Source organism: Tamandua tetradactyla, chromosome 6 (genome assembly GCF_023851605.1).
Source record: "Tamandua tetradactyla isolate mTamTet1 chromosome 6, mTamTet1.pri, whole genome shotgun sequence".
Taxonomy (NCBI): domain Eukaryota; kingdom Metazoa; phylum Chordata; class Mammalia; order Pilosa; family Myrmecophagidae; genus Tamandua; species Tamandua tetradactyla.
In genome coordinates, this window is record NC_135332.1 from 26,022,720 (window position 1) to 26,035,843 (window position 13,124).

The following is a 13,124-nucleotide window of genomic DNA, read 5'->3' on the forward strand; positions in this document are numbered from 1 at the left end:
ATGTCATGGGAAGGATGTGGGAGGGTTGACAGGGTCCACCTGAGGGATCCTTATGGTGATGGAAATGTTCTACATCATGGCTGTATCAATGTCAATTCATGGTTGTGACATTCTGTAGTTTTGAAAGATATTGCTAAAAAGCAGGTCAAGGTTCCTGGTACATCTCTGTTTCAAAATAAGAAGTTTACACTAAAAATGCAATTGAAGAAAGGAAGGAAAAGTTTAAAAATGCCATGCGTCTTGAAAAAGCAAAAGAATGAGGAGGTAGGGGGGTAGTCAGCCCTTTGATCACCTCCAGTATGGCCATGGAGATGATCTGTCAGAGGGAGGTGAGTCACTTCTTCAATAAAGACCTCACCTCCTCTTGAATCTGGAATCACAACATCCATGCTGCCTTCCCAGAGATCATCTAAGATTTTGCACTCAAGCTGTTTTACTAACTGGAGAGCTCCAGGGGAAATCCCAGTCTGGGTAGACCTTGACATCAATCTGTGAAGCATTTTAACATACTGGTCTTCACCACCAGAAGATACTAAGCCATCAGGCCAATTCTGCAGGCATCCCTCTGAACAATTCAGAAAATCATGTTATCAGTCTTCAGCATTTGGCAAATCCAGGAAACCCTTTAAATCTGAATAAAACTACACTGTTTATTCCAGTGGAAGTCATTATACATCTCAATTTAAATTTTTTTCCATTTTCTCTACCTTTTGTGCAACAGGAAACATTGAACCCTAGAACCTTCTCAATCCTCCTATGAATCAATTAAACATTGACATGCCTTCCATTCTTGACATTTCTAAGGATTTTGCCTTATGCCTTAAACTCTCAGTGAAATCACAGAGGTAGGGTATGGAGACTGACCTTCCTCTTCCTTTCAAATATATCTCAAAATTATTCTGGCACATATGCCATGTGGAGAGAATTCTGAGTAGACATACTTTAGTAGGAAAAGAGGTGAACAATGTTATATACTTTGCACACAGGCAAAGAATTGCAGTAGTTCCTGAAAATATTGCCCTGTTTTTCCCTATTAATATATTTTAAGAGGACAGAAATAAGGAATTGTTTTTTATGCTCAGCTGGAGTCATGAGAACAGGACATTGCTGAAGATCATGTGTCACCACTCATGGTGGGAATCCTGCTTGTGATGGATAGGTTCCATACAAGCTGATGATGTTATATTATTCCCTAATGAAAGTAAGGAGGCAATGCCAGTTTCTGAGGACAAGCCTGCATGGTTGAATTTTACATATTTATTTGAAGAAAGAAAAAGTGGATGAAAAAATAAAACTGAGTCGATGACCTAAAATGTCAAAAATAGTCAATAAATGTTATTACAAAAATGAAGAGAAGAAAAACAAAATTCCATTGTGGATGCTTATGAGACTGAGGCACGAGAAGGTTTTGTCAGAAGTCAGAGACCTGACTGTATAATTTCCACTAAGTCAATTGAGGGTACTTTTAAAAAATATCCTGCAACTCTTAAATGGTGGTGTTGACATAGGTGAACCACGGCAGCCTAGAGAGGAGAGACAGCAATGCAAGTGTCAGCAGTGCCTGGCCAAGTATTGCACAGGGGATAAAGAGAGTGAGCTAGGGCACTTTGAGTCTTCAGATTCATTTTGGAACGTATATATGAGATGCCATTCAATAATCTTCTCCCAAAGCTCTGTTATGAATCTTTGCTCCAAAAGTAACCTTCTGGTTAATATTTAAGTTTTCATGCAAGTATGCTTATCAGAAAGAATATGCTAGTGAAAATGACCTATGAAATCTCCAGGTTTTCTTTACTTAGCATGTAAATTAGTAGTAAATTGACATACTGAATATTACTGACTAGATTACAGTGAGTTGCCCTGAGGTAGTTTCATCTTTAAAATATAAGTCAAAAGTACCCCTTTCCAGCACGAAGAATTTAAAATGGTCATTGGCCTGATATCCCTCAAGATTGAGAGAATGATTGAATGAGTGAGAGGAGGAGGCGTAACAGAGAAGTAAGAAGTTAGCAAATGATTATGAGGATGCACTCATTATAGAGACACTGTTCTTAGTTTCTAGTGTATTAGAATAGCCAGAAAGAAACACCTAGAAAGAAATAGTTGAACTATAATCCAGTAGCCTTGATCCTTGATAATGATTGTATAACTTTATAGCTTTTTGCGTGACCAGGGTTTGATAATAACCTTGACTGACACTCCTTTTCTCCGGTGTACGGGCAGATGAGTAATAAAATAAAGACACGCTTGGAAAAATAATAGGCTGGGAAGTTTAGGAAAATACACCCAAGAATACTATGGGCAATAGTGATAATACGACTTGAATAATCTTCCATCAATTGCAAGAAATGCAATTACTGCTAACACAAAGGAGGATTAGAAAATAAGTGTTATCAAGTATAACAAATTTTGCCACCAATGCAAGAGTTGGTGGTGTGGGGGTGCATGGAAGCCCTCTACTTTGTGTGTGATTGCTTTGATAACCTGCAAATTCTCTAATAAAAAATGGTTTTATTTAAAAAATGTAAGCCTTGTGTGGTTTTCCTATGCTTCCTTCTGAATGTATTGTAATTTTAAATTTTCACACTTGGGTCTATGATCCATTTTGTGTTGATTTCTGCATATGACTTGACGCATGAGTCAAGGCTCCCTTTTATCTCATAAGGATATTTAACATTTCAGAACCATGTCTTCCAAAGACTAAACTTTTCCATAAATATCTTGGCACCTTTGTGTAAAATAAATGGAAAATACGTGTGTGAATCTTTATCTGGACTCTCAGTTCTGTTGCGTTGATGATTATGACTGCTGCTTAACCAACTCCACATAAAAACAACAGCTTATGAAGCTATATCATGGTGTGCTAGTCGTGCAACTTTGTGCAAGTGCATCTACCTCCCTCATTTCTCATTTCCTCAGTTCTAATATGGGGGCAATAAACCCACCCCTAGGATTGTATGTGAATTAAAATGTGAATAAAGCACCAGGCACACTACGTAGTACACTGCAGGCATTCGTTACATCATAGGAATTCAACCCAATTCTTCCTTCTGTTGGAAAGCTTATTAACCAGGGAAACAATTCCAGATACACCCTTAAGAAGATAACACATCTCTTGGACATCTGTCCCAATATCCGAATCACAGTACCTTTATGTCTTTTATGGAGGGGGCCCCAGCAAAACCTCTTATTTTCCCTCAGAGCCACGTTAGCCTGTGCACGACTGAGTGCTTTATTTTTTCTTTTTATTATTATTTATTTTAGCATTCCATGCAAAGGTCCAGGTTCACCCCTCTTGAGAACTGGCCTAAGGCCCATTTTGACTTTTGGTAATGCATGCTTACCCCTTCTTATCATCTTCCTACTCTTTGTCTCTTTTTCCTATAAAATATAATTTTAGTTTCCTGTAGCTGCTTTATCTTTTCCACATAAAGTCCAGGAAAACAACGCTTATTGTCCAGAGATTATGATTAGATCGAAGGGTTATAAACCTATTTCCTAACTACATCAATTGTCAAGACTCCATACCAGTTTATTTTCCTTCAAAATGTTTAGGTCAAGAGACTTAATTGACCCAAGATTTGGGGGCCAGTAAGTGTGGTTAGAGCTTGTTTGCTTTGCAGGGGTAATACCTAATACCAATTTCTGCTGAATGAATAGATGATACAGAATACCATTTCCATGAGATCAAAGAACACATTGCTTTAGGCGAGGGTGGGGCTCACTATGCTTTGGTGATAGAGGGCACCAGTGGTTGACCAGAATCCTGAGAAAAGTAAAGCCTCCCATCATTGCCTGGACTCCTAGAGGGAGTCCACATTGATCAAAGAGTTGGGAAGGGTGTTTAGGAACAGCTTTGTAGGTAGAGAAGGATTCCACAGATGAAGAGTCTAATTGGTTCCACTGTTGGAGAAGAAAATCAAAATGATCATATTTCCTGTGCCTGTGACCAGTGTTATATCTACTCGTAGGAAGATACAAATAAAAGTGGGTTAAGCCTGGTCTTAGAGGACAGGGCCATTGGATCTGCATCTATCACTTACTAGATATGTGGAAATTCATTTCCTCATCGCCAAAATGGAAATGCTAATCTTTGCTCCATCCTACGTGAAGGACATTTTGAGGCCCGAATGAGATGATAGATATTTAATGCAATTCAAAAGTGAAGACTTAAACAGGAAGTGGTGTATGAAAAAACCAGCACAAATTCCATTGGATGCAAAAAATATATTTTATTGGAAAACCACAGCTAGGAAGATAATTGAGTTATCATTAAAAGTGAAAAAAGCGGGAAATATTGCACTTATAAAAATGATAATCAATAGTGATCATTGTACAGAGTTAACTAAAGAAACATGAGATTAAGGCTTTTTATTTCTGGTCAAAGACAACAACTGATGATCACTTTCCCAAGGTGAAAGCATGAATCCATGACAAATTGGGATGACACTGACCAACATCGGGTGCAGCGATCAGGAGGAAATGACGGAGAATAAGATCAAGGTGAAGTAGACTCATTCCCCAGCTGACTCACAAACTTGAAGGAGGAAGAGTCTGCAACGTTGGGCGTCAGTTTATTGTTTGTCAGCAAAGCATGGGGAGCACATTTATTGCAGGAGTAGGAACTTTGGCCAAATGGCTGAGGAAAGATGGTCTACGGTGAGTGGTGGGGATGGGTGAGGGCTTCAGCAACAGGAGGGTCGGCAACAGCTGGAAACACAGCAAGGGCTGCAGCAGCAGGTGGGGCGGCAGCAGGTGGTCCTACAGCAGGTGGTCTGACAACAGACTGGGCGGCAGCAAGGCTGGCAGCAGCTGGACCCACAGCAGGTTGGGCAGCAGCAAGGCTGGCAGCAGCTGGACCCACAGCCGCTTTGGCCACAAGAGCTGGAAGCACAGCAGCTGGGGCGGCAGCAGGTGGTCCTACAGCAGGTGGTCTGACAGCAGGTTGGACGGCAGCAAGGCTGGCAGCAGGAGCCACAAGAGTTGGACCCACAGCAAGTGGGCTGGCAGCAGGGTGTGCTGCAACAGCAAGGCTGGCAGCAGCTGGTCCCACAGGTGGGCTGACAGCAGGTGGTCCTGCAGCAGGTGGTCTGACAGCAGGTTGGACGGCAGCAAGGCTGGCAGCAGGAGCCACAAGAGTTGGACCCACAGCAAGTGGGCTGGCAGCAGGGTGTGCTGCAACAGCAAGGCTGGCAGCAGCTGGACCCACAGCAGGTGGGTTGGCAGCAGGTGGTCCTGCAGCAGGTGGTTCTGCAGCAGGTGGGCTGGCAGCAAGGGGAGCAGCACGAGTGGCACATGGTGTCAGGTGTGGAGGGCGAGTTCCTGTTCAAGGTGATTTTCCCAGATTCTCACACCTCCTTCTCTTCTGGAGCTTTTATACAGTGGGACCCCAACGTTGGGACCAATGAACAACTTTTCCCTGTTGTTTACGTTGTTTTCCATGTTCCATGGGGAAATGGCCCAAGGAGGAAATTATTCCTGAAGTGTTAAGAATTTTTCCAGGGTAATTGATGTGTTTGTTTTCCTTATTGATACTTAAACACGAGTCTATTTACCAGAAATTAGAAATGCAGTCAGTAAGCACTGTTACACCTATTGGAGGTCACAAGGGTCCATCTGCATCTGCTTACCTCAGGGACACATTGGGAAGCACCTCTGAAGAGAGGGTGATGACTGCTGTGTAACATACGCGAAATTCTGCATCTTTCCACAGCTCTCCCCTTCCCACCGTCTCTGAAGCATGGATGCTGCCCTCACCTTAAAACATTAACTCTTTTTTTTATTAATTAAAAAAATTAACAACCAACAAACCATTAATATATTATCCCATTCTACATATATAATCAGTAATTCTTACTATCATCACATAGTTGCATATTCATCATTTCTTAGAAAACATTAACTCTTACTTTGAGGAATACGTAATATTTTGTAACAGTCTGATAGGCCAGCTCTAATCATTAATATGAATTCATACCACCCTCTCGGTGTCACTCCCTTGAACCTACCCTACTTTGTTCCGACCTTACAAAACATCTCTCTGTCCTCTGTTCATTGCGGACCATCATAGCCAGGACTTGCTGTCTCTTTCCCCACTGCCGAGAACTAGGATCCTGTGCAAGCCCCTAATAAATGCTCTTTCTTCCCTGTCAACCTGGGTTTCTCTGAGGCATTCTTTGGTCTGTCGTACCCTTGCAGTTAGCTGGAAGGCGGTCTTACTGCATAGCTCCTCGCCTTACTTGAAACATGGTGGGCCCTGGTCATAGATGAGTTCTCTAGGGTGCTGATTCCACCTGTAATGTGGACGCTAGTTTAGGATTTTCCCTCCTGCTCTAAACAATGAGAAAAGCTGTGGAATGTGTAAAAAATTTATTTGCAGAACAACAAGCAACTCTGAGCTAAGATCCTTAAATGATCATTAGGAAACACATGAGGTAAACCCTGCATTTTCCCTGATTTTTCTCTTTTTACAAGATTTTGGTCCTGATCAGGAGATATATCCCCTCCTCAAGTTCAAAAGTCTTCATGTATATTACCTATATGAGTTTTAAGGTTTTGTTTTTATCTTTAGTTCATTAATCCCCCTAGAATTGACCTTTGTACATTATATGTGTTTAGAATACAGTTTATCAGTCCCATGGGGATAGTTTGTTTCTAGCTTGATCAGTGAATATCCTATCCTTCATCTATAATATTATATGAGAAGGCAGTGGTACGATATATTCAAGATCCTGAAAGAGAAAGACTTACAGACAAGAATTCTGTAACCAACCAAATTGTCATTCGAAATTAAGGGAGAGATTAAAGTTTTCACAGACAAACAACTCCTGAAAGAATTTGTCAACAAGAGACTGGCCCTACAAGTAATAGTAAAAAGAGTACTGTAGGCAGAAAATAAAAAAAGGACAGGAGAAGGAGGTCGGGAAAAGGGCACAGAATTGAAGAGAACCCCTAAGGGTAATTTAAAGAATACAAAGAGAAGGAGGGAAAGAATATATGGATCTAACAAATAAAATTAGAAAGATAAGATGATGGAATCAAGAAATGCCTTTTCAGTAATAACTTTGAATGTTAACAGACTAAATTTACCAATTAACTATACAGATTGGCAGAATGAATTAAAAAACATAATCCAGATATATGATGCTTACAAGAGACTCATCTTAGACACAGGGATGCAAAAAGATTGAAAGTGAAAGAATGGAAAAAGATTTCCCACGCAAGTTGTGACCAAAAGAAAGGAGTAGCTATACTAATATCAGACAAAATGGACTTTAAATGTAAAGACATCATAAGAGACAAAGAAGAACTATATACTAATTAAGGCGTAAATTCACCAAGAAGGTATAACAATCATAAATGTTTATGCTCTCAATCAAGCAGCTCCAAAATACATGAGACAGACATTGGGAAAACTGAAGGAAGTGATAGATGTCTCAACAATAGTAGGAGACTTCAATACACCCCTCATCCATAGAAAGAACAACCAGACCGAAGATCAATAACGAAATAGAGACATTAAATAACTTGTTAAAAAAAATTTGACTAACAGGCATATATAGGTTATTGCACCCCAGAGCACAAGGATGTACATTCTTCTCTAGTGCTCATGGAACATTCTGCAGGGCAGATCATATGCGGCACCCAAAACAGGTTTTTATAAATTTATAAACATTGAAATTATTCAAAACACTTTCTCTGATCACAATGGGATGAAACTGGTTCTCAATAACCACCAAAGAATGAGAACATTCACCAATATATGGAGATTAAATAGCACACTCTTAAACAACCAGTGGGTCAAAGAAGAAATTGCTAGAGAAATCAACAGCTATCTGGAGATGAATGAAAATGAGAATTCAACTTATCAGAACTTAGGGGTTGCAGCAAAGGCTGTGCTGAGAGGAAAATTTATGTTGCCCTAAATGCCTATATTAAAAAGCAAGAAAAAGCCAAAATTGAGGGCTTAGATGCACACCTGGAGGAACTTGGAAAGAACAACAAAATAACCCCAAAACAAATAGAAGAAGGGAAATAATAAAGATTAACACAGAGATAAATGACTGGGAGAACAAAAGAATAGTAGAAAGAGTCAATAAAACCAAAAGTTGGTTCTTTGAGAAAATCAATAAAATTGATGGGCCACTAGCAAGACTGACAAAGAAAAAAAGAGAGAAGATGCAAATAAAGAAAATCAGAAGTGAGAAATGGTTTGTTACCAGAGACCTTGAAGAAAAAAAAAAAGAAATCCTAAGAGGATGCTATGAACAACTATATGCCAAGAAACCAGACAGCTTAGATGAAATGGAACAATTTCTGGAGACACAAAACAAGCTACACTGACTCAGGAAGAAACAGAAGATCTCAGCAAACCAATCACAAGTAAAGAGATTCAATCAGTCATCAAATCTCTTCCTAGAAAGAAAATCCCAGGGTCAGATGACTTCACAGGGGTATTTTATCAAACATTCCAGAAAGAACTAACACCGATCCTGCTCAAACTTTTCCAAAACCTGAGGAAAAAGGAACTCTCACTAACTGATTTTATGAAGGTAATATCATTTTAAACCCCAAACCAGGTAAATATGCTATAAGAAAGGAAAACTACAGGCCAATCTCCCTAATGAACATTGACACAAAAAATCTCAACAAAATATTAGCAAATCAAATTTAACAGTACATTAAAAGAATCATACACCATGAATAAGTGGGGTTTATACCAGGAATGCAAGGATGGTTCAACACAAGAAAATCATGTAATGTAATGTAGTACATTAACAAATTGAAAGGGAAAAAAATCACATGATCATCTCAATTGATGTTGAGAAAGCATTCAATAAAATACAGCACCCTTTTCTGATAAAAACACTCCAAAAGATAGGTATCAAAGGTAACTACCTCAATACGATAATGGGAATAATGAAAAAATGACAGCCAGCTTTGTACTCAACGGAGAGAGACTGAAAGCTTTTCCCCTAAGATCAGATACAAGGCAAGGGTGCCCACTGTCACCACTATTATTCAACATTGTGCTAGAAGTTCTAACTAGAGCAATCAGGCTGCACAAATAAAAGGCATCCAAATTGAAAAGGAAGGAGTAAAAGTCTCATTATTTGAAGATGATATGATATTATACTTGGAAGATTCTGAGAAATAAACAGCAAAGTTACTTGATCTAATAAATTCAGCAAGGTGGCAGGATATAAAATTAATGTGCAAAAATTGGTAACATTTCTATACACAAGCAATTACCTAGCTGAGGAGCCAGTTAAGGAAAAAAATCATTCAAAATAGCAACTAAAAGAATCAAGTACTTAGGAATGAACTTGACTGGGGATGTAAAGGACTTGTAAACAGAAAACTACATAATGTTGGTAAAAGAAATCAAAGGAGATCTAAATAGGTGAAAAGACATTCCCTGCTCTTGAATAGGAAGGTTAAATATAGTTAAGATGTCAATTCTCCCGAAATTGACCAACAGTTTCAGCATAGTACCAATCAAAATTCCAACAACCTACTTTGCAGATTTGGAAAAGCTAGTTACCAAATTCATCTGGAAGGGAAAGAGACCCTGAATAGCTAAAAGCATCCTAAAAATCAGGAACGTAGTGGGAAGATTAACGCTCCCTAACTTTAAAATGTATCATAAAGCCACAGGTCAAAACAGCATGATACTGATACAAAGACAGAAGCATTGACGAATGGAATTGAATTGAGAGTGCAGAAATAGACCACCAAATCTATGGTCAGCTGATTTTTGACAAGGCCCCCAAATCCTCTGAACTGCGAGAAAATAGTCTTTTCAATAATTGGGCACGGAAGAACTGGATATCAATACCAAAAGAATGAAAGAAGACTCCTATCTTACCCCCTACACAAAGCTTAACTCAAAGTGGATCAAACATGTGAATATAAGAACTAACACCATAAAACTTCTAGAAGAAAGTGTAAAGAAACATCTTCAAGACTTAGTAGTAGAAGGTAGCTTCCTAAACTTCACACCCAAAGCACAAGCATCAAAAGGAAAATAAGATGAATGGAAACTCCTCAAAATCAAATGCTTCTGCACCTTGAACGACTTAGTCAAAAAGGTGAAGAGGCAACAAATTCAATGGGAGCAAATATTTGGAAATCACATATTGGACAAAGAATTGATTTCTTGTATATACAGAGAAATCATATAACTCAACAACAAAAGAACAAACAACCCAATTATAAAATGGGCTAGAGATATGAATAAGCATTTTCCTGAAGAGCAAATACAGATGGCTCAAAAATACATGAAGAGATGCTCATTTTCATTGGCTATTAGGGAGATGCAGATCAAGACTACAATGAGATACCATCTCATACCTATAAAAATGGCTGCTATTAAACAAACAGGAAACTGTAAATGTTGGAAAGAATGTGGAGAAACTGGGTCACTTATGCACTGCTGGTGGGAATGTATAATGGTGAAGCCACTATGGAAGACTGTTCGGCGGTTCCTTAGGAAACTAAATATCGAGTTGCCCAATGACCCGGTAATAGCACTATTTGGTATATACCCAGAAGAGCTGAAAGCAGTGAAACAAACAGACTTTTGCACACCGATGTTCATAGCAGCATTATTTACAATCGCCAAAAGATGGAAACAAACCTAATGCCCATCAACAGATGAGTAGATCAATAAAATATGGTATATGCATGTTGTGGACTATTATGCAGCAGTAAGACAAAATGATGTCCTGAAGCACATGACAAGATGGATGAGCCTTGAGGACATAATACTGAGTGAAATTAGCCAGACACAAAAGGATAGAAACTATGATTCCACTTTTATGACAAGCATAAAGGTATAATCAAAGGCTTATAATATAGAATATGGGGGACTTAGAGATACATAGAAGCTAGAGATGGGTGAACTGTTAGCTAATGAGGTTCAGCTCCCAATGTAAGGGAATAGATAGGAGTGTAGGTGATTCTCTAGTGGGTCTAAAAGAAATATTACCATATTGAAGATGAACACGATTGAAAGGCACTGTATAGACGTACATGTCCCACTGATCAACATTAGATATATGAACTAGTTCTCACAAGAATTATTTCAAATATATGATGCTTGTATAAAGTGTGTTTAAGTCCAGGATACAGGGGGAAGACTTCTATTCCATGCTATGAGCTATGTTCAAAAGGATACCATCAGCACTACCACAGCAACGTCAGAGGTAAATAATGGGCGGAGGGACAAGAGTTAGGAGGAGGTTTAGATTTCCTATTGGGTGAGGGTGTGTTTATTGGGGACAATGAAATTATCTAAGATAGAGAATGTTGATGGGCTGTGGACTTTGAGCCCTCTACATGATGCCCATGAATGCAGGTGGCCAAAGGATTCACTGATGGAGAAGTAGATTGGTGAACGATGGTGTATACTTACGTTTGAAGTTTGGGCTGCTACGTAAAGGAACAAAGTTGGGAGGCATGCAACGATGTGAATGAACGGGTGAGACATTTGGCAAGACAAAATAAGCCAGAAACAAAAGAACAAGAATGGTATGGTCACCTTTAGAAAATGCTTATAAGAAAACAGGGGCCTAGATTGGAAACGTTCAGAGCAGACACATTAAGTCCGGAGTGATGATTATTACTTCTGAATTTTGAGAGGTTTCATATATATATATACATACACAACCTGATATTTAGAGTTAAGGATGAAGCTGAATAGATTGGGGTTAAGGTAATTGAGAACATCTGGGTATGGAAGACAGTGTCTATATTTTAGAACCACACATACTCTTTGAGACCAGTGGAAGAAAGGTTTATTTGGTCTGGAACTGAAATTTTCCGTTGTGCATAATTTAGTTCACCCTGTCTGTATAGCTCATTTGAACAACTGAAACATAGAAAGCACAGAATAAGAAAGAGGTCCTTTAATCCTGTATAGATTATTGTAATGCCTGAATTCATCCTAGAGTATATTAAGCAGATAATCAAAAAGTATTGACAAAGTCTCCTGAAGGATGGGAGAAAAATATGGAACTATTAAACCGAACAATCAGGGAACTCCCTGATACTGTGTCAAACTTGAGGAACACCCACAACAATGGTCCATGCCCTCGATCAGGAGGTTTACGCTTGTGAAGCTTATGTAGGTAGCAGAGAAGCTTAGACTACTCCAGGCACGTGCCTATCTATAGCAGTCTAAGAGTTACTTCTGGAGGACCTCTTTTGTTGCTTAGATGTGTCCTCACTCTCTCTAAGCCCAACTCTGCAAGTGAAATCATTGCCCTCCCCACTACATGGGACTTGACATCCACGGATGCTAGTCTCCCTGGTGATGTGGGAGATGACTCCCAGGGATGAATCCAGACATGCCACTGTAGGATCAATGATTCCCTTCTGACCAAAAGGGGGAAAAGAAGTGTAATTAATAAAGTATCAGTGGCCGAGAGCGTTCAAATAGAGTCGAGAGTCTACTCTGGAGGTTGCTTTTACACTTACTTCAGTTAGACCTTGCTACATATCATAACCTGCCAACCCCCAACCAGGACCATTCCAGTCAATCCTAAAGAACACCTAGGGCAATATATAAGGTTCCACAAGGGTTCTATGCATTAGAGTAACTTTCCAGAAGCCTACAACCTCCAGATGGGTTCCTGGTACAGATAAGTCCAGAAACCTAGCCCAGCCTCTCCAGAACATCACATAGTTCCATCTCCCTATCCCATATTAGTGGCAGACCCTTCCAATATGAAAAAGTTAGAATGGCCATAGACGAAGCACCCCTAAAGAAAGGGATGAGAATATCAAAGGTGATGCTGGAGCTATTCAGTGAAGCAGGATTTAGCAAATGAATATGAATGCTGAATCATTAAATTGATATCTCTTTTAGTCTCCATTATTTTAGAGCAGCTAGAAGTAAAAACCTAAAATTGTGAAATTGTAACCCATGTCAAACTCTGAATTATGTTGTACAACTGTGCTTTGAAATTTATAGCATTTTTGCACATATGCTGTTTTTCACAAGGAAAGAAGGAAAGAAAGTCAATCATGATGATAAAAAAATATTTAAGCCCTCTAGCCTCCTTTATTCTGGAGCAGCTAGAAGTAAAGAATATGAGGGGATCCTGTGGTAGCCCATGACA

The 13,124-nt window shown here is 39.3% G+C and overlaps 1 protein-coding gene across 1 annotated transcript; it reads right to left on the reverse strand.

Moving 5' to 3' along the window:
* Nucleotides 1–4,685: 4,685 nt before the first annotated feature.
* Nucleotides 4,686–5,297, reverse strand: LOC143687447 (uncharacterized). The gene has a single exon (XM_077164436.1). It carries the CDS (start codon nucleotides 5,295–5,297, stop codon nucleotides 4,686–4,688), a length of 612 nt encoding a protein of 203 aa, XP_077020551.1.
* Between the last annotated feature and the right edge of the window lie 7,827 nt (nucleotides 5,298–13,124).

What these genes read in the sequence shown, in the direction of transcription:
- LOC143687447 (XM_077164436.1), bottom strand. Translation starts at nt 5,297, where the DNA reads ATGTGCCACTCGTGCTGCTCCCCTTGCTGCCAGCCCACCTGCTGCAGA.